We start from the raw sequence: 26722 nt of genomic DNA, 5'->3' as shown, positions 1-26722 counted from the left end.
AGGGCGGCGCCATCATTATTTATCCCGGGATGCGGCCGCATGGTGCTGGCTCGGGATAAAGGTACCGGCCCGGGATAAAGGTACCGGGTTACCGTTTCTTAAATATCCGGGGTAAATCAATATCTGTCCCGGGACAAGGAGGATGGGATTTCCTCTCTGCCTCGACCCGGGATAAAGGAGTTTGCCACCCTGACCCGGGAGAAGGATTGGTTTGACATTACTGTCCCGGGTAAGTGATTCCACCCCACCCCCTTTTCTCCCTCTTGTATCATGGGGTGAAATGGCAGGTCCCCTTTCTGTGAACCGGGATACTGCAGAATGTCCCGGGATAAGAATCCCTCCTCCCCTAATTAGTGTAATTAGTGATACGGGAGTGCCCCCTCCCCCCCCCCCCCCCCCCCACGTCCTCACTCGCTGACTTGGGGCCCTTCCTCATTTTGGACCTGAATGGTTAAAGGTGAACCCCCAGTAAGACATCCAAGGTGCTCGAACCTTTCACCCTCCTCCTTTCCCGGTACACCAGCCTCAACCCGTGCCAGGCCAGCCTCCTGCATTGGGAGGGGCTGTCTCAACGTGTCTTGCAGCCCCCCCGTGTCCCACATGTGGCTGCTCACACTGGGGTCCTGGGCCCCCTCTAATGATGACAGATGTGTCAAGTCCAGGGTCCCATGTGGATGAGAATCAGAGTTGCTGGGACATCAAATAATATCAACTGAATGAGTAGGGCACTGCAGATGTCTGTGTACTACCTGATGCCACCCAAGGGGCACAGGTGGCCCCTCAAGGGACCTTATGCCTCTCAAAGGACCTTATGCCACCCAAGGGGCACAGGTGGCCTCATTTTCATTCAGACTGCAAAAGAAAGCTTAAAATGCTTGATGGTAAACTTTGAATCAGCACCCACATTTTATTTATTTTTCTTAGAAAAGTTTAATGGCTTGGACCATAAAATACCTTATTTATTGTGACTGGGAACGGATTCTTACACTTCTGTAAAGGAAGTGTCCATTTACCCTGCAACCAACTGTGTAACCTCCCACTTCCCTTATTTAGTTGGCAATCTTCTGTAATTGGTAGTCATTTCTTATTTAAAAAAATCTAATAATTTGTTGCACAGATAATCAGGGGAGGGAATGATGTCTTGACAGGGGAAATGGATGCATGGTCTCAACCCCTTCACAGTATAGCAATGTTTCTAGCAGTGAAGTCCTTGGTGACACTTGTGATGGGTAAAGTTTGCCAGGTATACTCTCTGCCTGTGAGGTGCCACCGGGAACTTCGTTTCACATTCTCTAGTCCTAAGGCATTGACTTTGGAATGTTTACAAACCAAACGTCATACAAATTGGTTGGTTTGTTTGTAATGAACTTGCTTACCTCTTGTACTAGTGAAGATGGTGTTGATATACTTTGTAATTTTACCAGCATTTAGACAAACTTTCTCCGTATGGAAGACATCCTGGGAAATGACATGCGTGCAGGTTTAAAACTATGTATGTATGTATGTATGTATGTATGTGTGTGTTCGACAAACCTATACATTTGCACGCCCCGGGCGACTGGATTTAACATCGTGGCGAGCTCCTATTGGCCCAAGCAGCACACGTGTGGTACTAGGTGGCGAGTAGATTTTTTGGGTGATTTGTCGACGTGTGTGTATTTTTTTTTTTTTTTTAATATAGGTGTATATGTACAGTACTACATTTTAGGCTCCTCTAGAAGTACTACAGGCATATAATAGAATGGGTAAAGTAGCTATATTTGTGTAATTTAAGACCGTGATTCTCATTTCGGCACAGTATGTTTTATAAAATACAAAAATAGCATATGAATTCAAAGGTTTCCAAACAAATGGCAAAGACTCAATAAAATTGCTATAACTTTTTGACGTTTATCACAAAAGTAGTATGTGCCATTTGTGTGGCAGTCCCACCCCCCAAAAATATCTGTTGGCCTGGGATAAAGGAACAGTTTGCCTTCTTAAATATTTGGGATAAAGGAGTTTGTCATCCTATCCCAAGATATGGAATCTTTTAACATTCCTGTTCCAGGAAAAGGGATTCCTGTGCCGGGACAAGGGATCTTCCTCCGTGCCCCCTCTTTCGATTGTATGTCTTTTATTTATATAGTGCCATTTAATGTACATAGCGCTTTACAGTAGTAATATGTGACAATCATATAAGTTACAAATAGGTCATGGGAATAAGTGCTTCAGACATAAAAGTAACTTTGTAAGAGGAGTCCCTGCTCCGAAGAGCTTACAATCTAATTGGTAGGTAGGAAGAATGTTCAGAGATGGTGGAAGGGCATTCAGGTAAGTGCGTCTGCAGGGGGCCAAGCTTCATGTATCGTGTGTAGTATTAGCCACGGTGCTACTCGTATGCTTCTTTAAGCAAATGTGTCTTTAGGTGGATAGAGGAGGGTGCTAATCTGGTATTGAGGGGAAGGGCATTCCAGAGGTACGGGGCAGTCAGTGAGAGGTTTAAGGTGGGAGAGGGCTTTAGATATGAAAGGGGGTAGAGAGAAGACATCCTTGAGCAGAACGCAAGAGTCGGGATGGTGCATAGCGAGAATTAGGGCTGAGATGTAAGGAAGAGCAGAAGAGTGTAAAGGTGAGGAGAATTGTGAGATACGGGATTTGATAGGAAGCCGGATAGTGATTTCAGTAGGGGAGATGCTGAGACAGATTTAGGAAAGAGTATAGTGATTCTGGCTGCCGCGTTTAGGATAGATTATAAGGGAGACAGGTGAGAGGCAGGAAGGCGGGACAACAGGAGGTTACAGTAATCGAGACGGGAGAGAATGAGGACCTGAGTCAGAATTTTAGTAGTCGAGCAACAGAGGAAAGGGCGTGTTTTTGTAATATTGCGGAGGAAAAAGTGACCGGTTTTAGAAACGTTTTGAATGTGAGAGGAGTAGCGTTTGACCCCTAAGCAGCGTGCTTGGGCTACTGGGTGAATGATCGTACTTCCAATAGTAATGTGGAAGGAGGTAGTAGGGTCAGGTTTGGGAGGAAGTATGAGGAGCTTTGTTTTTGCCATGTTCAGTTTAAGTTGGCGGAGGGCCATCCTGGATGATATTGCAGAGAGACATTTAGAAATTTTGGTCTGTACAGCAGGTGTAAGGTAGGGGGTTGAAAAGTAAATTTGTGTGTCTACATATAGGTGATATTTAAACCCAAGAGATGTGATTAGGTCACCTAGAGAAAGTGTGTACAGAGAAGAGGTCCCAGGACAGAGCGCTGGGGTACCCTCACAGAGAGATCAATAGAGGACTATTTAATCTGGTAGTTCTGAGCCGGCCAATCAGATTAACAGGTAATGCACTGGTCCTAAGGATGTAGTGAGAAAAAAATACCAGACTGACAAAAATATAACAAACCGGTATCTAATGCAACAGTAAATAAAAATAATGTGCACTAAAATAGGAGAGTTAATGTAAAAAAATCAAAATGGGGGGGATACCGAGCAGAGCACCCCGCCTGATGCCCAGTGGGAGGCAAACTCTGAAACCGTCCCAGTGGACTCGGCGTACGTGTACTCTGCCCGGATACGGGAGTGCACCAGCGCCCGGAACATGGCCACGATATTTGTTGGGACATCTCTCTCCAAACACTGCTTCCTGGTCTTATAAATGGCTAGCTTAGCCAATGCCAGGAGCAGGTTGATGAAGAGATCCCTAGGCTTATTGTCCCAGGACACTGGGCACCCAAAAATAAAAAGGTGAGGAGAAAAGTGCAGCCAGAACTGCAGGAGAAGGCCCCTCAAGGTGGATAAGAGGGGCTGCAGTCTGGCGCAGCTAAAATAAATATGGTACACGGACTCCTGCTCGCCACAGAAGGGGCAGGTGGCGGGGGCGTCTGTGAAGTGGGCCAAGCACTCTCCCGTGGTCAGTGCACCGTGGAGGACTCTCCAACTCAAATCACCAACCGGACGGGGAACCAACTCTGAATAGAGTTCTCTCCACCGGGGCCTCTCGCCCTCGTTTGCAGGAAGTACCCGCCTCCAGATGGTATCGGGGCAGGCGACAAGGGTGAGGCAGTGCACTGTATGGAGCACGAGAGAGTACAGGCCTTTCCTCGGCATGCCGGGGACATGTCCCCCAACCTGCTTAGGTTGGGGACGAGAGGAGCTTGAGGGGGTTGCCATGGCTTTGGTCCCATGCAAAGATCTGGGGGTGATAGGTGGGCAGGGCTCTCCGGTCTGCAATACCCCCTCGATTAAGGTGCGTGAATCGGGGTGGATGGCATCTTTAATCTCCTGGATCAGACGACTAGGGATACAGGCAGTAGGCAGACCCATACGGTGCGTGAGCACCTCTGCCCCTACCCAGTCCCGTCCGTAGTCCAGGAGATCCCCGACTCTGGTCACCCGCGCCAGGATTAGTTGGTGGCAAATATAGGGTGAATCCAACATCCGAGCCTTCACTGCTGGATTAAACAGCAGGGGCTCGGTGAGGAAACCAACCCCCACCGTCTGTTCCTTCCTGGTCGCAGAGACCTGGTCCAGGCCCTTAGTAAGTCCCGGTAGTATGTCAGCAGCATAGATAAGTCTCTACCTAACCCCTGGGGCTTGATGATAAACAGTTGCCGGTCGTACCCCATATTGTGCAGCTTGCCGAAAGAAACTGGTCGCCAGCTGGCACCACTGCTGAGACAGATCTGCGAATAGGTATCTCTGCAGGTATTGGAGGTGGAAAGTGTGTATCTGGGAGCAGACACACACCACTCCCTGTCCACCCTCTCCCAGAGGGAGGCACGCAACACCCGCAGAGACCCAATGCTTCCCCATCCAGAGTAAGTCCAGCAACTTCCTCTGGATCTTGCTGACTAATTCACGGGTTGGACCCAAGGCTATCAGCTGGTGCCACAGCTGACTGGCTGCCAGATAGTTGGTCACCAGAGTCCTTCCCCTGAGGGATAGCATTTTCGACAGATACACACACGACCCCAAACGAGCGATGACTCGTTCTTCAAGATCACTGAAGTTTTCTGGGGCCGGGTTCTCCGCAGCAGACAGGTAGACTCCCAGATACTTGAGCGTATCGCTCCCCCACGAGATATTATGAAAGGGCGATAGAGCTGGTGGTTTTGGCAGAAGAGACACTGAAAGTACGATGGAAGAGGTAAAAGGAGATCCAGGATAGAGCTTTGCTCCGAATACCAAGAGTATGGAGAAGAGGGTGGTCCACGGTGTCAAAGGCTGCAGAGAGGCAGAGTGTAATGACCTCTGTCTTTGGCAGCATGGAGGTTATTAATTAATTATTTTAGTGAGGGCCGTTTCAGTGCAGTTGGCAGTGGGATATATATCTCTTCTAGAGAAGACTTGACACTTCTCCTGGAGAAATCTAGGTGGGCCAGCACAAGTTCTTCATAGATGCCGTTTCTATATAGTCCTTGGATATACCTACAGAAGGAGAGGCGTGTGGAATCTTGATGGCTCTTATAAAAGCTGCATGTACAAAGCCGTTTTCCTGCTTGTGACATCTTCTTTTTTGTAAATTGAATGAAATACACGACTTGGTTTGATGACGACAAACTTTCAACCTTGGTATAATGTTGGTGTGTGTTTCAACACTTCGCTATAGCTTGTTCAGTTGCTAAGATCTTTTATATCGGGTTTGGTCTTTGGTTCTTTTCTGTAGGTATGTAGTAAGGGTGGGTGGCAATAGGTGTCAAAACTGCAAAAAAAAAACCCCAACAAATAAATAATGACCAGACGACTAATGTACCAGTATGTGTACACCATATTAGTTGGGATATTCAATAATAAGTTAAGAGCACACTTTATGTAAACTTGGTGCTCAAGCGTCCAACTGTTTAACATGGGGCTGCACTTCTATTTACATGATTTTCAACAGATCAAGGTTTTTTTTTTTTAAGGTAAAAATGATTGGGAGCAGCTGGTGCATTTAAAAACTTTGTTTGTTCAAGGCATGTACTATTATCACAGCTCTAACACTGATATTCCATGTCCTTTTGGGCAGGATTGCAGTTTTTGTAATGCCGTCAAACCTTTCCCCTCCTGCTCTACATGCATACACCAGCACCGTGCCACGTTTGTGTAGTACCACCTGCAATCTGCAGTGGAGGGCTGTTACTCCGATGTATACCTGTTTTTTGGACCTTCAGACTTTTTGTAAAGGGCTATTCTATATCCACTAAAGCTGCAGTTTTCAGCCAAAAATCTCAATTGAAGTAAACGGGTAGGGTTTTTTTGGGGGGGGGGGGGGGAGGAGGAGTAAAGAGGCAGGTGATCTTGAAGAAAAAAATCCTGAACAAGATTTTCTTGTACACTTGTCTTCAAAAGGATTACCAATAGTCTACCCTTTCACCTAGACCGTTGAGCAGTAGTTGGACTCTATCGTATTATACACCACCACTTGTTAGAACAAAATATAGTATTTATGAACAGGGAAATGCACTCTTCCCAGGACAGCACCAATGTGCAAATAATGTCTAAAGTACAAGGTGGAAGCAAGAAGCACTTTCCAAGGTATGTGGGCGTGCCGGGTCGATGCCGCCTCATTTTCTCAAAACTAGACACTGATGCATTTTCTCGTCACCATGTAATGCTCCACCCAACGCAGATCGCTGGCTGTCGCTGCTTCATCAGGGGTTGTCGTAGCCAACCCTGGTGCCTCTTTACTCTAAACTTAACCCTTCCTGATCTTCGTTTTGTCAAATGACCAGATAATTGAAATGGGCTAAAAGGAAGGTAATAGATGAGGTTAATGGTGCAATAATAATCCAAAATAAAGAAAACACAATATTGCCTTTATTACTTATTCCTAACAATGAGGAGAACATTACAATGGAACTAAATGGGAGATAAATGTATTTAAATGGCTGGGGAGAATACTAAACTTCAGACATATAAAGATGGCAAGACTATATTAAAAGCTGTAAACAAATATATCATTAAAACAATTTGAGCTAAATTGGGTAAAGGACATTATAAGAAATAGTAAGTGTTTGAACAGTTTAACCTAGTATAGATTACTTATGCTGTATATCAAACAAAGCATACATGCACAAATCCTATTAAATATACAAAAGTGTCACGTGTGTGTGTGTGTGTGTTCCTTGTTCTCTTCTGTCCCTGGTTACAAGAAAACTAGTGTGGTGGTTTTGTTTTAATACGCTGCAGCTTTATATTTATGGTAATGCCATTATCTAACCTGTTGCTGGAAAACGCATCGGTAAGGGAAGACCCTGCTTCCCCGGGCACCCAATATGGCTGCCTATTTCAAAAGGGGAAATGGTGTAGTCTCCTAAATAGTTGCTATAGTAACCCAAGGAAGCCCTATTAAAAGGGCATGAAGTGAAAATGTGTTGAACTAAATGCAGAGAGTATTATCCAATATTACACAACTGCTAAAAAAAAAACCATACGGGGTTTCCCGAGGGGGTCTGCATTGAAATACTTCTAAAGTGGCCTCATTACTGGTCGTTTGGGATAATATTTCTATAGATAAAAACAAATGGTGTAAAGTTGTGTGGGGTTTTTTTTTTTTTCTTTCATGCAAGTTATTAAAAGTACTTCCTGTTATAAAATAGAATCTGGCATTGATGGTAAGAATCACAAACTTTTTATTATTTTTTTACTTCCCATGACCGTGAATAGGAATGTTTTTTTTATGTTTTTTTGTGAGGGTACCGACCATTTCATTGGTGATATTCTGTGAACAACGTACAAGACATGGGCAGCATTGTTTACAGGCTCGGTGACCTGTACCTGGTGTGTCTTGATCTGCAGAAACCAACAAATGATGACGACGGTTTCCGATCATTGGCTGGGCTTGGAAGCTATGAAACGGATGAGTGTTTAAATGGGAGGCCGCAAGCTCTGTGTTTAATCAATGTGGCTTCTATGTATGTTTTACGTGGGCTTGGTGGTACAGAGAGACCACGCTACTAGTAGAGTAGTGACCCGGTTTAGTAATGTTGGACTATCCAATGCTGGGACCACAGAAGGGAGTAATGGAACAGGTTTGAATAACCTTTCTGCACAGGGTCTTGTGGTAAAATACAGAATTTCTTGTAAAATCCGTTGACGCCACTTATCTTGCTATGTGTAGTTTCTGCTCGTGTGCAGTTTGGGTTGTGTGGTTTTTTTATTTTGGGATGTATGTAATTAGCGAGGCCAGGGTGTGATTCTGGGAAATAATTGCTGTGCTGACATATTGGGTGCGACAAGGGTTAAGTACAACCCCTCCCCTATAATTAGGCATCTCATAGTATTGAAGTCTACTTTATTTGAAAATAAAATGGCACATTAGGATTAAGAATGGGTTGCTTTAATGTTTTTATATCCCTTAATGCTGCTGTTCACCCCCTCGAGAGTGCATTGTGGCGGGTGTCTTCAAGTAACGCCTTTGGCTTGTGGTGGGGTGTCTGTGGTTTTTTTTTTGTTTTGTTTGTTTTAACGATTTTACTCAATACGGGCAGAAAATATTCAGAAACTGCAATTTTCCAGCTTCATTTTTTTTACCAGGGAAGTACGCATGGCAATGGTCAAGCTATAGTATGAATGCAGCTGCGCTGACCATAAGGCTGCGTCCATAGAGGGGGGGGGAGCCGCACTCCTTTGCGCTGAGGCTCGTTTGCGCAGACGAGCCAGCATGCGTGATCGGGAGGCGAGGCACTGACGTCACTGGGCCAATAGCCCACGAAGCGCCGACGTCACGTTGACGCTGCTTCACTCTAATTGGAGGTTTTCAGCAGACAGCGCGCTCAGAAACAGGTTCTGCTGTCGGCTGAAAATCCCTGCACCTCAGCACGCCTGCGGACACTCGCGGGAGCCCCCTCAAGACATCCTCAATGAGGCTGGCGGGGCTCATCGCAGAGCGTCCGCACAGCTCAGCGCTGACTGTCCTTCTATGGACGCAGCCTTAGTGTGTATATATACAGTTAGAACATAGACTTGTTTTGGACCTTGACCAGCAGAGAGAAGTCTAGGTATGGAACGGCTTTGTGGTTGGCCGTGTGCAGTCATACTCTTGTGTCTCTGTGCTGCAGTATGGTTTTTATAGTTGCAAACTGTAATATTGTAGACAAGTTGGCTGAAAATAACGGCTGCTTCAACACTGTAGGACATTGTTTTATACATAGGCATTTGCTAAAAACTTAATCTTGTGGAGTAGATCCATATTTTGTTTTAAAGCCCTGTAAGGAGACCAGCGGTTCTCTGTATGTACAACTTTGGTTGAAAGATTGTGGGTTATATGATGGACTTTCAAATATCAAGACCACCATGGTCTTGGATCTGTAAACTGCGATTGTGCCGATTTAGGTGCTATCGTGTGGAAGTAGGACTCCTTTGTGCTTTAAAGCTGCAGACCCAGCAATTTTGTGATATTTAAAATAAATAAATAAAATCAGTTCTGTACTATGAGAAAATACTTGTAGCATTTATTTTTAAACCGCACTGAATGACATTTAATGTAACCAGCATTTGTTGTTTCTATAGCAACCGTTTACAAAGTCACATCCCTTTCCTCTTCTGAAACAGGCTCTGGCACACCCCTTTTTGAGCCCTGCCCTCTCTCTAGCAGTGCACCAATTGTATCTAGTGACTGCCTGGTCACATGATCTTCCCCAAAGAACTTTGCATCTTTGGTCCTCTTCTGCTGCACTGACAGCCATTTAATGAACCCCCGTGCCGGATCTTCGCCGGTCGATCACAGGAGAACGGATTAATCGTCAACTTAGCTAATTTCTTATCATTGTGTGGATTGTATTGATGCACGTATTCAAGGACTGCTGCTTTTAAAGTTGGGTTGGCGGAAGAAAACTGGAGTACTTTTCTTCTCTTTCTCCCCTTCCCTCCCCCCCCCCCCCCCCCTTCCTTGCCAGCTCTCTAGCATCGGCAGTCATGTGACGTTGTGTTGCCATGGTGACGTGTCGCCTGAGAGCAGGTAAGAGGGAGTTGGAGGTCTAGCACCTCCCCCGGCCTCTGTAAATGTTGTGCTCCCCACCCAAAAAAAAATCCTGTGCACCTCTTGTATAGAGGCACACAGAAGGGGAAGACTTTGAACAACTAATGGACGAGCCCAGGTGGCAGCGGACATTGAAATGTGGTGGAGACGGAGAGCCTCAACGGAAGACCCATTGAGATTAGAGCAGCTAGTCCTGTGACCTGCATACATTAAATGAGGGACACCTGACAATAATACTGTTTTGACTGAATAACTTTTAAAGTGGATGAATGAAGGAGTAGAGCTGATTCTCCCATTTGCATGAGGTTGTATGTAGTAAGGTTAGTTTATAATGTCACTAGTTATGCAAGGACCGAGCATGGTTGTGGCGCTGTACTGGCCTGCTAGCTAGAATGTTGGCATAAGACTTTGAAATGGAGTGAAAATAAATGTACTCGCAAGTTTGTCATCTTTGCCGGTATCTCCATGCAGTAAGTAGGCAGACTGACTAATAAGCCAAGATGCTGGCAGCATAGCAACAGAGTTAAGGAATCTGTTGTATGCATGTATTGTGCATCTACACAAACTTAGAATGTGCTATTTAAGCTCTAAAACAGCAGTGATGGGTTTTCGTTTCCCAGGTAAACCTCCTTAAACATAGCAGTGTTGGCGCTAGAATTGCAATGTGTATTTTATTTATTTATAAAATATTTTACCAAGAAGTAATACATTGAGTTACCTCTCGTTTCTCGTTTTCAAGTATGTCCTAGGCACAGAGTTGAGACAAATAATACATGGTTAGAAATAGTTACATAAATGAACAGGGTATACATTATATACAAGACATTGCCTGCACAGTTAAAGATAATATATATTATGGGCGTATGAAACAGTTGCAGACCAGATTAAAATGTGAGACAGCCTTAGATTTGAAGGAAACTTTAACTGGTGGTGGATGTGAGTCTCCGGTAGGTTTTTCCAGTTTTGGGGTGCACGGTAAGAGAAGGAGGAACTTCCGGATACTTTTTTGGGCCTTGGGACCATGAACAGTTTTTTGGAGTCTGATCTCAGGTGATAGGTGCTGCATGTGGTTGGGGTGAGGAGCTTGTTCAGATAGACGGGTAGCTTGCCCATAAAGAATTTGAAGGCAAAACAGGAAAGGTGAACTTTGCGCCTAGACTCTAGTGATGACCAATCTAGTTCTTTGAGCATTTCGCAGTGATGTGTGTTGTAGTTGCATTGGAGAACAAAAAGACAAATTGAATTGTAGAGGGTGTCAAGCTTGCTAAGGTGGGTTTGAGGTGCCGAGCCAAATACTATGTCTCCATAGTCAATAATTGGCATTAGCATCTGCTGTGCAATACGCTTTCTGACCAGGAGACTTGGGGAGGATTTATTCCTGTAAAGTTCCCCTAGTTTGGCATAGGTCTTGGTTGTCAGGGTATCAATGTGCATCCCGAATGTTAAGTGGGAGTCAAACCATAAGCCCAGGTATTTAAAACTAGTGACAGGTGTTAGGGTGGTGTTAGCGTTGGTTCTAATCTGAAGCTCAGTCACTGGAAGCTTTAAAAATGTAGTCTTGGTCCCAAATACCATTGTTACAGTCTTGTCAGTGTTTCAAAACAGTTTGTTTTGGGAAATCCAGTTTTCGAGTCTCAAAAAGTCAGACTGAAGTATGTGTTGAAGGTCAGAGAGGCTATGGCTGTGTGCATATAGGATTGTGTCATCTGCATACATGTGTATTGATGTGCTGCTCCTTTTTATAATAACTTCAGATCTGCTGTTTTTTAAGTGAGAGGTTTGGTGGTTCTAAAAACTACCAATGCACTTGTAGATCAATACTCTCTTAACTTCTTTAGAGTTTCTATCGCTGATCAGTCTTAGGCCTCGGTCCCGCTGCGCTCGTTGGCGCGGGCGGCGGGTCGCGAGTTCCCCACCAGCAGGGGAATCCTCGCGAGCCGGTCCCGGTCCCCACTGGCTGCACAGCTGACTACACGCTGTAGCGCGTCAGCCGCTGGAGACACCAGAGAATGGTGTTTCCTAGCGTTGACGTGTGTGGCTGTGAGCCAATGGGGAGGGGAGGCTTCGGGAGGAGGAGAGGCTTCGGGGAGCGGGGAGGAGTGTGGAGTGAAAGCAGGTGAGTGCCTTTCTCTGTGTGTGTGTCTGAGTGCGTGCCTGTCTGTGTGTGTATGTGTCTGAGTGCGTGAGTGCCTGTCTGTGTGTGTGTGTGTGTGTGCGCCCGAGTGCGTGAGTGCCTGCCTCTGTCTGTGTGTGTGTGTGTATGAGTGCGTGAGTGCCTGCCTGTGTGTGCGCGCGTGTGTGTGTATGAGTGCGTGAGTGCCTGCCTGTGTGTGCGTGTGCGCGTGTATGAATGAGTGCCTGCGTGTGTGTGTTTAAACTTACCTTCCAGCTCCAGCCCGAGTCCGTGGAGGGAGGGGGGGGAGAGTAGCGGGTCCCTCCGCTCAAGCCACGCCCCCCTCCCTGTCAAACCGCCCACCTCCCGATCAAACCTCCCACCTCCCGATCAAACCTCCCGATCAAACCGCCCACCTCCCGCCCACCTCCCGCTCCGGCTCCCGCTCCCTACAGACCGCAGATCGCGGTCTGTGTATCTCAGCGCACCGCCTGTCAGCAGCGCAGGTGCGCTGACTCTGGGAGCGGGGCCTTAGCCTTACCCTGGTGCATTGAATCTGAATGCATTTGGCTTTAGGCCGCATATTTGAACACGTCTGCAGTTTAACCACTGGGTGGCGATGGCGTGCCAGTTTTGAAAAATATTGCAGCCGTGCTGTTTGAAGATATTCTTTAATACAGATTATGGGCCTCATGCAGAGAGCATAGAATTTTCAAATTGGCGAATTTCATAAAAAGTAGCTTTTCTGGAGAGTTTTATTCTCCATATGCAGAAAAGTGCGAATTCTGCTATGTTTAACATGGATGCGTGTGGTGAGTTTGAATGGAACAGATGCGCGCTTTAGAAATGTAAAAAAAAAAAATTGCGGCTTTTTTTTCCCCTTTGCTATAGGCGGCGAGCGCCATCTTATTGCCAATATTTCCTGGCGCGGCTAAAATGAGAAAAACGCGCCATTTCCCTGGCGCGAACAGCCGCTACATGCCGTTCGTACCTCTCTGCATTCGGAGAGTTTTAAAAATGGCGAGATCGAGGTTCTCGCCAGCCGCGAGGCGAGTTTTAGCAATAAAAAAAACAAAATGGCACGTTTTTCGGAACTCGCCATTTTATGCCGGTTTCTGCGCGAAATTGTACAAAAAATGGCGAATTTTGAAATAACGATGCTCTCTGCATGAGGCCCAACATCTTTAATATACTGATGTTCTTTGTGGTTTTTATATATTCATTTTTTTTTTATTTTTTTTTAGGAACCTGAAATATGTCTGGCATAGCCCTGAGCAGACTCGCACAGGAGAGAAAAGCTTGGAGAAAAGATCATCCTTTTGTGAGTTTCAAGCAACCATGTATAACCCATATAGAAAAATGTCACGTACAAAACGCTTGTAAATGCAGGGGCCTGTAAACTATTGTGTCCCAGATTTCCGACATTTGCAAAGCCCACAGAATTTTAAAACGCACAAGTAGCAAACTTGTTTCTTGCTATTACATTCCAAATGTGATGTGCTATAAACTGTTGTGTGTTTTTTTTTTTTTAATTTAATTTAGGGTTTTGTGGCGGTACCAACAAAGAATCCAGATGGCACAATGAATCTGATGAACTGGGAGTGTGCCATTCCAGGGAAGAAAGGGGTAAGTGCTTTGGGGTTACTTCATTTACCTTCCCACAAAAATAGTTTGGCTAACAATATAAAAGTTGCTCAATTTTGTACAGGTTATAAAACCATCACCTGGTTGTGGACAGCTATTATTTGTTTGATGGCTTGGGTATGGTACTGGAGAAATGAAAACCATTGGGTTTCAGTGACGGCACGGGAAAACATGAAGACTTTTTTCTTTCTGTTAAATGTTTAAATTGCCCAATTACTAGATGGAAAATTTTCTGATTGAAACTAGCACTTTTAGACTTGCCAAATATGATTTTAATGTTAGTGAAAAGCTTCACCGTTGGAGTCTGGCAGCTAAAGACGCTGAACTGTGCACGTGATATACATAAGTTCTGTGAAGCCAAATGATTATAGGTAAATCGCTCTGCCCTATTTGGATCACTTGCCAAAACTGAACTAAACGAGTGACTTCCGGTCACACGTAAGCAGAGACTACTGGTGTGAAAGATGTTTCATGGAGGCGATGAGCAGCAGAGTAGAAAGTCCAGATGTATTAAAAGTAATGTTTGTTTTTTTTAGACGAGAGAAATATGGTAAACTTACTAGAAAGTAGCAGACCTGGATGCCCAGAAAGTAATGAGCCCAGAAAAGATGTCCCGATCACTACATTTGTAACAGTGATTAAATGAGTATTGGCCTTTGCCATTGACTGGTTTCAAAGGACCACCAAGGTTGCGATGGTTGACGCAGTCATTCTTCACATTTTAAAATAAATCCATGTATGATGTACAGAGTTTATTTATTTTTTCCCTTTCTGTCCATCGTTGTGGTTCAGTGTATTCTGTCCTTGATAACAATGTAGCACGCTATAAATGAACACAATCCTGTACAATTTGGTGTCATCCCTTAATAGTAAATATGGGGGGAAACTACCTAATATATCACTCGGAGATTGCGAACGTCCTACCTGTTATAGTCCAGTTAATTTGGTTTGCAACAATGCAGCTACCCTCGAATCCGGATATGTATAAGTTCTTGTGCTTTATAAAGTTCATTCTTCATGTTTGTGTTTTTTGCTTTTTTCTGTTGCAGACCCCTTGGGAAGGAGGGTTATTTAAACTACGGATGCTTTTCAAGGATGATTATCCCTCCTCGCCTCCGAAATGTAAGTGAATCGGGTAGCATGTTAGATTTTTGCTTAGAACCTCTGTCCTCCACGTATCTCACTGGTTAGTGTGGTGCCTCGTTTAAGAAACCCAGGAAACATTATCTTTGCAACAGTTTTCAAAACAGTCTTTGTCTACCATTTTTATACTGCCGCCGATCAATGCAGAAGACCTTACATTTGTTCCCGCTGTTTAATCAGATGCTGCTATTATGTATTAAAGTTCTGCATACGATCTGGGTTAATTGTATAGAACAGGGGCGGCCAACTCGAGTCCTCGAGCTACCGACGTGTCATGTTTTCAGGCCATCCCAGCTTCAGCACAGGGGGTGCAATCTTTGACTGAGCCATCTGTGCTGAAGCAGTGATGGCCTGAAAACCTGACCTATTGGCAGCTCTTGAGGACTGGAGTTGGCCGCCCCTGGTATAGAATAAACAGAAGTCTTGTAATCTCGCGTTTTCCCACAAACCCCCACGGATTTCTTTCTAATTTCATACAGGTAAATTTGAGCCGCCCTTATTTCACCCAAATGTCTATCCTTCCGGCACAGTTTGTCTGTCTATCTTAGAAGAAGATAAGGATTGGAGGCCAGCAATCACAATTAAACAGGTACAATAAAAAGGTGATAACTTCTGCCAGGGACCAGGAACAGCTGTTGTTCGCCGCCATTCATTAAACCGGTCATTTAATTTGTAACCCTCTCTGTAGATCTTGTTAGGAATACAAGAACTTCTAAATGAACCAAATATACAAGATCCCGCTCAAGCAGAGGCGTACACAATTTACTGGTGAGTATATGATGCACCGTGGGAATTCAGTTCTTGTAGCCATGTTGGTCCTTGAGCAATATATACCGGTTGAAGGTTGCAATACACTTATTTATTATTATTTTTCTCCCCCATAGCTGGAATAAGTGCACGGAGCTTGTGAAACTTCGCTGGTTTCATGTGAAGTTTTTTCAAAACTCTGGACACCAATTTAATTTGCGAGTGCGCATGTTGGCCCCCTAAACTAATTCTAGTTTAGCAAATGTTGTATACTTTTTTTTAGTGGTGTATGTTAACAAGACTTTGAGTAGGGACATTATTTTATTGGAAATTGGTGCATTTTAATAAAACAATTTCCAAGTGCTGCCTGTATCCGGAGTTACTATAAATGGCAGCAACTCCATTGGTAATATTCTAAATTGTTTTCTATACCCAAGTTAAGGGTGCTCGGGTTTTTATAGATGTAATGATTACTTATCATTAGCCGTGTGTGTGTGTGTGTTTACACTGCATTTTGATCACAATCGAACACCATTGCGTGGCAACCCTGCCTAAGATGGGGGTCGCATTTTGTGTTTTTTACTTTTTTATTTTAAGTTTTTTTTTTTTTTTCTTTTCTTTCAGCCAAAACAGAGTGGAATATGAAAAGAGAGTCAGAGCACAAGCCAAGAAGTTTGCACCATCATAAGCTCCAACCATGTGGCATTAAACAAAAAAGGAAGGGATTGGTTTTGGCAAGAACTTGTTTACAAATTTTTTGCAAAAATTGAATGATGCTAAATACAATTAAGATTCACTTAGGGGAGGGGGTTGATGTGCCATTTTCCATTTCCGCCACTTGTATAGAGTCCTAAATTTGCTGAATTTTCCCCCCCAGTTTTTTCATACAGGGTTCTCTTCCTTCAGTCTTTTGTATTTTGATTGTTATGATGTAAAACTTGCTTTTATTTTAATATTGATGTCAGTATTTCAACTGCTGTAAAATTATAAACTTTTATACTTCTATAAATTCACTAGTAATCTATAGTTTACTTTGCTATCGGATGCAGGCATGCTTTAAATTGTTTAGATCTATATCTAGCCTCTAGCTGGCTGTATGAAAAAAATAAAAACAATGTCATAAATTCCACCCCCTCCCCTACCCCAAATTTTTTTCTTTTTCCATCTTTCAGAAACTAGGTTGTATCCCAACCTAGCGCCTCAGATTTAGTCAGTCGGCATCTTGCTTCTGCATTACTTCCTTGTGTTTGTATGGCGTTTTGTCTGTGTTGCTGTTTAGAGTAAATAAACTGTTTATATAAATTTTTTTGTTTCATTATCTTTTTCATTAAAAGGACCACAGAGTGGAATTCTCCTGGCGTTATAAAGTGACATTTGAAACATTTTTACAAATTTATCTGTCAACTTTTTATTATTTTTTTTTATTATTTTTTATTTTTTGTTATATTCTTGCTACACGGTGAAAAGATAAACGCAAACGAATGTCGCCTGGCATCTTAATGTAGTTGGCAAAAGTACTGTTGTCTTGTACTCTGAAATGCAAATTTAAATAAACATTTAGCAGTAAACCAAAAACCTGGTAAGTATGGTGGTCTTTTTATTTAGAGACCTGGCATTCGGATGAACACTGCAACACGCTAAACAGTGCAAATAAAAACCGGTACATTGGAAGTGACTTTGGTAAACAAACTAGCTCTTTTATTTTTTTTCACTTTGTGTGTGAAGGTCCTTTTATGTTCGGATTTTAAAGATCAGTCTTTGAATTTTTTTTTAAATTTGAGACCTGATGTGTATGAGGCCTTTTTACTATGAAGTTGAATAAATTGAATACTTTAGCATTTTTCTAAAGAATTTGAAATAACTTTCATGTAGTGCTTTTCTAGCAATAGGACTCATGTCACAATTGCATTATAGCGAGTGGTACACAGAATTCTACATAGAATTTTACAGACAGTCCCTGCCCCAGAGAGCTTACAGCCTTCAGTATATCTAGCACCTGATGACAAAAGATGGTGTCCTTAGGGAAATCACTGAGTTTATACTGGGATTCGTGCTCCCCAGTCTCATTCTGTCATTATTCTGAGTCGCTGCCCTTACTCGCTGAAACATCGTTCTTCAGCAGCCATGTGTTCTGTTTAAAAGCAGAGAATAAAGTATCAAAGGAATATGATCACAAAGTTGGAGGAATACTCTGAGAAACTGAACCAAACCTCAGTCTTGTTTGTGTTTTTGTTTTTTTGCTGATCGTGGCTGCAGTCGAGGCCCCCAGCCACTATTGTAGCAGGCGAAACAAAAGGCATTGCGCAATAATGTGAGTTGTCATGGCAGCCAGTATTATGGAAATCTACCAGCGGTGTGGGAGGAAATCTCTGCTCTGTTGGGTTAAAAAAAAAAACTAATATTTTTTTTTTCTTTTGTAATGTCAGTAAAGTTACTGAATGGCCACATTTATTAGGAGAGAGACTCTTCTGGTTTGGGTGTTCAAGGGATGCGTACAGCACAGGCAGGCAATGCCTTAATGGTGCTTGACAGGTTCTTGGGTCCTTGGATCTAACCAAATACTTGACCCACTTGCTTCACTGTGTGTGTGTGTGTCTTGATTGGCTAAAAGCAGGTTTAATTAATCTGTTGCAATGCACAACATAAAATATGTGAGATTAGTCTTATTTATTAAATGGTCCATTGCACCTCCTATGCAGTCACCTCTCCTTATATCCCAGAAATCCTGCTGCATGTACCTCCTCCCTCCATATGTGCCATGCAACATCGCCATTATAATTCTGCACGAAGCTATTACTAATTACCCAGCTCACTGCCCCCTCATGATTGCACTTCTTTTTGTTTTTGTTTAAAGGGGTTGTGTAGCTGTGTTCACATTTTCTCCCATGTAGTGAGGGAGCAGGGGGTATGATACCTTTTATTGGACCAACGAGTAGTTTATCTGTTACAAGCTTTCCAACCTCTCGGGGTCTTTCAATGGGGATGGCAGAGATCCAGAAACACAATATTATATACAGTGTGTGGCAGCGGTGTGCAAACTGGGGCGCGTGAGAGTTTTTGTTGGGGGGGGGATTGCCACGGTCCTGCCCTCTTCCCCCGAGGCATTTAAATTAAAGGCCGGGGGACCGCGTGGCGCCTCTGCAACCTCGACTTACCAAGGTTCAGCCGGCTTCGGGATGCGTAATGCAGCGGGTCACGTGGCGCCGCGTGAGGTATGGGGGCGGGGAAGGAACGGAGGGAGCAAGGCAGGGGGGCACAGCAAAATAAGTGCGCCCCCCCTGGTATAAGGGATATCTGGTTACAATGGATGTTGAGCGGAAGTGGGAAATAAGGTAGAAAGAGGCAGGAATACATAAATTGCTGTGACAATGTATCATGATCATACATGTTGTAGTTTCTGTTCTAGGGAAGGACTGCAATGTGTCCCCTTTCATATGTCCTCATTGCTCTTGTGGTTTAGTAAACCACGGCAATACATTGTGTGTATATTGATTATGCTGTATTACACAAATATAGTGAGTGTAGATCTATGTATTTGGGATATATTGCTGTTTATACATGCGAGTGAATAGATATATTGAGGAGACGCACATATGGTTCATAAATGGTTTTTCTTGGTCCATGCTTTAAGGAGCAGGTAGTAGCCTGACCTTTAATTAAAACCTATGGGGGAAATCACGATGGCAAAAGGCTGTTATATCCTAATAAATTTTAAATGCATTCAAACTAAAATGTCATGTTTTGAATTCACTGCCCGCTTTTATTGGGCATCCCGCTTAATGGCAAAAATGTCAGAAGTAATACAAAATGCTCCAGGGATTTAGCGTTATTTGGTTGCAATTCTTTTAACGAAGTGTGTGTTGTTTTTTTTTTTATATAGTTGGTAAAACGGAGGAACAGCGCAACCTGCTGGAAAACCGGTGAATTAGCTTCATTATTTAAAATCGTAGCTGCAGTCTAACCATCCATATACTGGAGCTTGTGCTATAACTTCTACCTAATTTATTAAAAACAAATATGTTGGTGAACTATAAAATAACCATAATGGATTTAAATCAGAATGAAACATATTTTGTGAGTGTTCTCACAGTTTTTGTTAATTTTTGATTGTGACAAAGTGTAGACTTAAATTGTGTTAAAGTTGATTCCTCTAATTAATATATAAAAACTAATATATTTTCTATATTAGTGGAGGAAGAGTGCTTGCTAGAGGATTCTATGTGCATGTGCATTAAAAAAAAGTGACGAAAACCCTCCACAGTAAAGCATAAAGCAACTGTAAATATTACTCTATGTTTATTTGCATGTCTTAGACAGGTCTTGCAGACCTGTCTAAGACATGCAAATGAACATAGAGTAATATTTACAGTTGCTATATATATATATATATATATATATATATATATATATATATATATATATATATATATATAGCAACAGAACATAAAGAGAGAATCCTCTAGCAAGCACTCTTCCTTCACTAATATAGAAAATAATAAATTGTTTATTTAGTAAATGAAAGAAACAAAAGAAAGTAAAACCTAATAGGTGCTGAGTAGTACTAGAGTAAAACTATAAAAATACATCCATATAGTAGTACGTATACCTGCTATCTATATGTATAGCCAAGTATCAGTATTTGTGTACTGTGTCTATAATAGCTCCTAGGGAGTACCACACATCCCCCTCCAGGTCAAACATGCAAGCAGATACGCTTCAATGTAATGAAAGGTAACCCCAATGCTTCTCTCTATGGCATGCTGAAAGCAGAGGGGCCGTTCTAGGCAGGTCTCGCATTTAAACTTTTCTCTCCTTTCACTCAGATAATAGCAGCCGCGTTCTCCGTTCCCCAGCTAGAGTAGTATGCCTCACTTTGTATTCTGGAAGCCAGAGGGTCACGTGGAGATGACTTAGCTCAGATAGTGCCAACTCGCCCTCTTTCCTAAGCACGACAAGATCTGTTTCTTTTCTTGGTTTTATTGAGGGAAAACAGGATAAGGTACAGTCTCTTGTGTAGAGGTGTAGGTGTCTCTGTGTGTGCTCAGTATTCAAGGGAGGTGAAAAGATTCTCCTTCAGCACCATTACAGGGTTTTACAGAGAAGTACTCACGAGTCCTGGCAAATGGTGGAAAGGATGAAGCAGTGTATGCTGGGTGTCAGATAGTCTGGGAACAGACCATCTGTGGGCAGAACAGAGGGGGAGACAGCAGACTAACCCATTTGGGAGAAAGGCTGGGGCTGCCATGGCAACTCACAGGAGTGCCTGGAGAAGCTGCAACATGTAGCAAAATGTAGCATCTTAATGCAGCAGACTGCTGGAAAGGGGGAAATGGCTCTGTATTATCACACAAGCATTGGAGTTGCATGTAGAACCAAATACATACAGCTGCCACTAAGCATGCTGACAAGCAGGGCTGCAAGGACAAGGGGGGGGTGAGACAGAAATGCAGACAGGGGTATTCCTGTTCCATGACACTCCCCGTCTGGTATCTGTAGATACCACTATATGGTAGGTTATGTGGAACATATGTGCAATGCATACAACATAACAACATAATAATGCAAAGTCCATGTCCACATAACGAGGTGATACCGGCCGGCACCACTGGTATTGAAATCCCTTGGCAAAGTCTTTTAGCAAAGGATATTGGATGGATGAACCGCTCCAGGTTTGCTGGTTTCACCACAATGTCTTTCTGTGAAAGTCTCTGGCACTGTTTCCTTTCGACTTTGTGAGAGAACAGTCCCTTTGACTCTGTAGCTTTCTCTACAGAGTGCATCACCTCGTGGATGTGCCATTCATGGTAGTTTGTCATCCCATCACCTGGCGTTTGGCGGGAGGAGATGGCTTTAGGTTCCTTGCGGAAGCGGATTAATGTCCCTGGAGGACTTGTCGTCAAGTCTTGTCCAGTGAGGAGGGTGTCGTTCAGGGAGACTCCCTGGAGTTGAGCGCTAGGGTTGAACACTACCCGGATTTGATCGGGTTCCTGAGGGTGGTAGGCCCCAGGTGATTGGAGGTACCGACATTCTTCGCCTTCCCCCATTAGAGGTGCTGGCTTTGCGTGGCCGGTAAAGAATATCTTCTGGATGAAGACCACAAAGTTGTTTTTGGTCTCTGGTTCCCTTTGTAGGCCGCAGAGGTGCGAGGTGAACCTAGAGATGGCATGTTCTCCATTGTTTGGGAAGCGCCTCCTTGGTGAACGGAATGGTAGCGGAGTCACCCGACTGCTTAGTCCGTCTTTAGAGAGCTCCTTGACTGTTAACTTCGGGAATCCTCTATCTTCCCTTGATGGTGTTTGTTTGTCATCGTTCCTTGTTGTCTGGAACGCTGTGCACCGTAGTTCATCGGTACATTTCTCTTGCACGAGAACATCTCCGCGTAGTTTGGTGAAACGCTTTTGTGTTTCTTTGTTGACTGCCATCGGGAGGTTGTTTTCTCCCTGGACATAACGAAGAACAGTCTCTTTTGTCCTTGTAAACCCTTTTGGGAAATGTCTCTGCAACTGTCCCCTCTTGCGTGTTTGAACGAACAGTCTTTTTGACACTGTGGCTTCGCCTGTGGGGCGCAATCTTTTGCGGCTATGCCAGCCGTGGCAATTGGTTGCTCTGTTGCTTGATACTCTGTGGAGAGGAACAACTGTACGTCTTAATTGTGCCCTTGCTCGCGGGAGTATTGTCTGATTGTTTGTTGTTTTTAGGACGATCCTTTTGTCGGTCACCTTTGGGAGGTTACTCTCTTCCTTCGGTGGAGTCGACTCATCATCCTTGGCTGTCTGGACTGCTGAGCATCCTAAGCCATTGTCGCATCCCATCGGCGTGGGGATGTCTTTGTTGGTCTCAGGGGTATGACCTTGACTTTTCTCTTCACTTGGCCCTTCGGTCACTTGGAGATGGCCAAGACATGGTTCGGAGAAAGATGTGTGTCCACATTCTGTCACCTCCGTTCTGCGTGCATCGACGTAGTCTTGCCCGTGCTCTTTGTTAGTGCACGAGTTGCCCACTATCACCCATCCTAGGTCGAGTCTTTGGGCGTATGGCGCGTTGTGGGGTCCGTTGTGCTGTTTACGGACTTTATGTACTCTCATGATGTCCCTACCGAGCAGCAGCAGGATCTTGGCGTCTTGTTCCACCGGCCGGATGTGGTTGGCTATTCCTTTGAGGTGGGGGTAATGGAGTGCCACGTCTGGTGTGGGTATCTCGTCCCTGTTTGTGGCCATGTGGTTGCACTCGATGAGTGTGGGAAGGGGCATGTTCACTTTGCCGTCTATTGAGCATATGGTGTAGCCATTCACTCTTCTCCCTGTGGTCTCCATTTGCCCTGCGCACGTTCTGAGAGTGTAAGGAGAAGCACCATCTTGTATGTTAAACATGTCGAAGAACTCTGACCTGACCAGTGATCGGTTGCTCTGGTCGTCGAGGATTGCGTACATCCGAATAGCCTTCTCAGGTTGTCCCTGGGGGTGCACTGCGACAAGGCATATTTTGGAGCAGGACATTTTGTCACCTTCTTTTCCGCAAACTTCAGTGCGCTGAGATGTGACGGATGTTGACTCTCCTTCTTCTTTCTCCCCGCCATGCTCCGCTATGGAGGATGGGTTCTTGAGTTGGTGGAGTGTCATCGCCTCTGGGTGTAACGCTGTCACGTGCTTGTCACTCTCGCACACTGTGCATTTGATCTCTTCCTTACAGTCCCTGGCTAGATGGGTAGTGGAACCGCAGCACTTGAAGCAGACTCCGAATTCTCCAAGTAACCTCTTGCGTTCCTCTAGGGACTTCATCCTGAACCCAAAGCACTTGTTGAGTGGGTGTGGCTTCTTGTGTATGGGACATTCCCTGTTTGGGTCCCTTGGTTCCTTGTCTCCGGCGACTGACTGATCGGGAGTAGTTTGGGTCGTGGGAGGCACGTCCGTCCTGCGGGCCGAGACGGGTGTTTGGGGGTTACCATATCTCGTCGCTGGTCTCTCGTTCTTCAGGCTGCTCGCACTGTATGTGGTTTGCGCACCTAAGATGAAACTGGGATCGTTTCTTGTCCTTGCCGCTTCGCGGATGAAGCTCACGAAGAATGAGAATGGGGGGAAGACGACTTGCTTCTCCCTTTTGTATTTGGAGCCTTGTGAAAGCCACCTTTCTTGGAGGTTGAAGGGTAGCTTCTCCAGGATGGGTCTCACTCCACGAGCTGAATCTAGGGCGTTGAGACCTATTAAAGAATGGTCTTTCCTTGCGAACTCCAGTTCTTGCAGCAGGTCTCCAAGATCCCATAACTTCGAGTAGTCTTTATTCGTGATCTTGGGGAAGCTCTCGATTCTTTTGAAGAGTGAATCCTCGACTGCTTCAGGGCTGCCATAGGTCTCTTCTAGCCTTTCCCACACTAGGCCCAGACCTACTTGGGGTTGATGTGCGTTTGCCGTCCGAAGTCTCTGCGCTTGCTCCCTGGATACGTTCCCCAGGAACTTGACTAACAGGTTGAGCTCTTCCCTTGCTGAGAAGTCCAAGCTGTCGATTGCATCTTTGAACGTGAACTTCCACGTCCGGTAGTTCTCAGGGCGGTCGTCGAAGCTGATGAGTCCTGCGTGCACCAAGTCGCGCCGGATCATGTACTTGGCTATGTCTGTCAGACCTGAGACATTGGCGCGTTTGCCCCGTTCTGAGGTAGTTGCTGGGACGGTCTGTGCGGTCGCCTCTTCCTTGGCGTGGACGCGTGATGACTGCTGGCCAGTGTGAGGGGCTGTTTTCTCCCGCGTGGGTGTACCTGGATTACGAGCCTGTTGTGGTGCATCCGTGTGCGCTCTGGCGTGTGGATCACTGTTGCGGCTGTGGCTATCCCAGGCAGCGTGTGCCATTGACGGAGCAGCGTCTTCTCCTCGTGGTCCTAGCGAGTCTTCGTTGTCTGTGGTGTCACTCCCTCCGTGTTGAGATGGTGCGCTGGTGTTTACACTGAAGAGGCTCCTTACGTAGTCTTCAGTGCGTTGGGCTGGATCCTCTGAAGCTATCCGTCTGTACGGTAGCTCCCCGCCGTCCTGTCTCGCAGCTGCTTCTAGGACTTCGGCTTGGGCTATGGCGGCAGCGGCGTCCTCTTCTTTGCTTAGAGCCTCTAGATCCGCGTCTAATTCGGCCTTTCTACGCGCATTGGCAGCGGCGGTGGTAGCCGCGGCGGCATTGGCAGCAGCGGTGGTAGCAGCGGCGGCGGCATTGGCAGCGGCGGTGGTAGCAGCGGCGGCGGCATTGGCAGCGGCGGCAGTAGCAGCGGCGGCGGCATTGGCAGCGGAGGCGGCCTGCTCCTCCTCTTCTATGCGCGCCTTTTCTGCCCTTACGGCTGCCTCTCTCCGACCATATTCGGCCCTGGCACGTGCGGCCTCTGCTGTGGCTCGCGCCTTGGTAGCGCTCGCGCTAGACGCGTGAGATTGCACTGATCTTGCTGACCTTGATGAGTGTCTGGATGTGCTTGAGCGCTGCGATGCAGTTTCCAGCAAAAGGTCTTTTCTCACGCTTTGAGCGTCTGTGATGGCGGCCCGCACGCGGCTGTCACGTGCAAGATCAATGTTATTTTGTAAGTCTCTTTCTTGCAGGCTTTCGCCGGTGTTGGTTCTGGTCAAGTAGGTGATGTATGTTTCTGACAGCCCTTGGTAGCACGAGTGATCAGACTTTATTTGAATAATTGCCTGCGCGAGCTGTTGTGCATTATCGCCAATACTAACGACATTGCGTAACTCCAATGCGGTTGTTTCCCAGGCCAACTCTAATTTAGCGCGGTGCGCTTCAATGTCAGTCTCATATTTTTCGCGGGCCTTTTGTGTCAGTGTGACTGCCCGTTTGGGCCTTGCGCCTGCCTGCGCCTGTTGCAGATGCGCATTGGTCTCTGTGTCTGAGAGCGCTTTCCTGCGTGATGTCTGGTGAGGCTCTGAGTTCTGCCATGCTGTAGGTGTGTGTAGGCCTTTGCCAGTGCGTGTGGCGTGCGGTCTTTTACCTTGTCAGCGATGGGCGTCTGTCTCAGATGATGCCGAGCGGTGTCCTGCAGCGTGCAGCGTTGGGGTAGCTGTACTTACAGGTGTCCGTTGGCTCCTCACTGTGGGGCTGGGCAGCGGGTGGACTCAGACAGAGAAAAGGGCAGTTAGTAATTGTGAGAGGAGCACTGTTTGTTGCAACTGCTGTGCAGTTTGAGCTACAGGTTGTCTGTGAAAGCTGCAGACTGTGTGCAGTTGCAGAGGCTGCTCTGTGTAATGGAGTCTGGAGTAGCAGCTCCTGTAAGTGTCTGTAAGGCACACGATTATCTTTTCACTATTCTGGAAGCCAGAGGGTCACGTGGAGATGACTTAGCTCAGATAGTGCCAACTCGCCCTCTTTCCTAAGCACGACAAGATCTGTTTCTTTTCTTGGTTTTATTGAGGGAAAACAGGATAAGGTACAGTCTCTTGTGTAGAGGTGTAGGTGTCTCTGTGTGTGCTCAGTATTCAAGGGAGGTGAAAAGATTCTCCTTCAGCACCATTACAGGGTTTTACAGAGAAGTACTCACGAGTCCTGGCAAATGGTGGAAAGGATGAAGCAGTGTATGCTGGGTGTCAGATAGTCTGGGAACAGACCATCTGTGGGCAGAACAGAGGGGGAGACAGCAGACTAACCCATTTGGGAGAAAGGCTGGGGCTGCCATGGCAACTCACAGGAGTGCCTGGAGAAGCTGCAACATGTAGCAAAATGTAGCATCTTAATGCAGCAGACTGCTGGAAAGGGGGAAATGGCTCTGTATTATCACACAAGCATTGGAGTTGCATGTAGAACCAAATACATACAGCTGCCACTAAGCATGCTGACAAGCAGGGCTGCAAGGACAAGGGGGGGGGTGAGACAGAAATGCAGACAGGGGTATTCCTGTTCCATGACACTTTGCAAAGCCATGCTGAGCGCATCCTGAAACAGCCAGCTGAGCCATCCTGCGTAGTGCATTCAGTGTCTTCCTATAGGCCTGGGGTGGCCAACTCCAGTCCTCAAGGGCCAACAGCAGGTCAGGTTTTCATCATATCCCCGATTCAGCACTGGTGGCTTAATCTGGCTCAGTTGAAGACGTCCATCACCTGTGCTGAAAATCTGACCTATTTGTGGACCTTGAGGACTGGAGTTGACCACCCCTTCTATAGGCAATGGC

At 45.4% G+C, this 26722-nt stretch overlaps 1 protein-coding gene across 2 annotated transcripts in view; it reads left to right on the top strand.

Annotated features, from left to right (window-relative positions):
- The window catches only part of UBE2I (ubiquitin conjugating enzyme E2 I), a 17254-nt gene extending 364 nt beyond the window's left edge, over positions 1–16890 (top strand). Inside the window, exons 1-7 of one of the 2 annotated variants that reach the window (XM_075565537.1) lie at positions 106–229; positions 13296–13372; positions 13594–13677; positions 14745–14817; positions 15318–15427; positions 15527–15606; positions 16210–16890. In XM_075565537.1, the coding sequence (XP_075421652.1) occupies positions 13307–13372; positions 13594–13677; positions 14745–14817; positions 15318–15427; positions 15527–15606; positions 16210–16273 (477 nt within the window). In that variant the 5' untranslated portion in view covers positions 106–229; positions 13296–13306 and the 3' untranslated portion in view covers positions 16274–16890. Of the gene's footprint in view, positions 1–105; positions 230–13295; positions 13373–13593; positions 13678–14744; positions 14818–15317; positions 15428–15526; positions 15607–16209 lie in introns of those variants that run through there. The other variant, XM_075565536.1, reaches the window with a different exon arrangement.
- Positions 16891–26722: the final 9832 nt, after the last annotated feature.

Source organism: Ascaphus truei, chromosome 11 (genome assembly GCF_040206685.1).
Source record: "Ascaphus truei isolate aAscTru1 chromosome 11, aAscTru1.hap1, whole genome shotgun sequence".
Classification (NCBI taxonomy): domain Eukaryota; kingdom Metazoa; phylum Chordata; class Amphibia; order Anura; family Ascaphidae; genus Ascaphus; species Ascaphus truei.
This window is presented reverse-complemented; position numbering and strand designations above follow the sequence as displayed.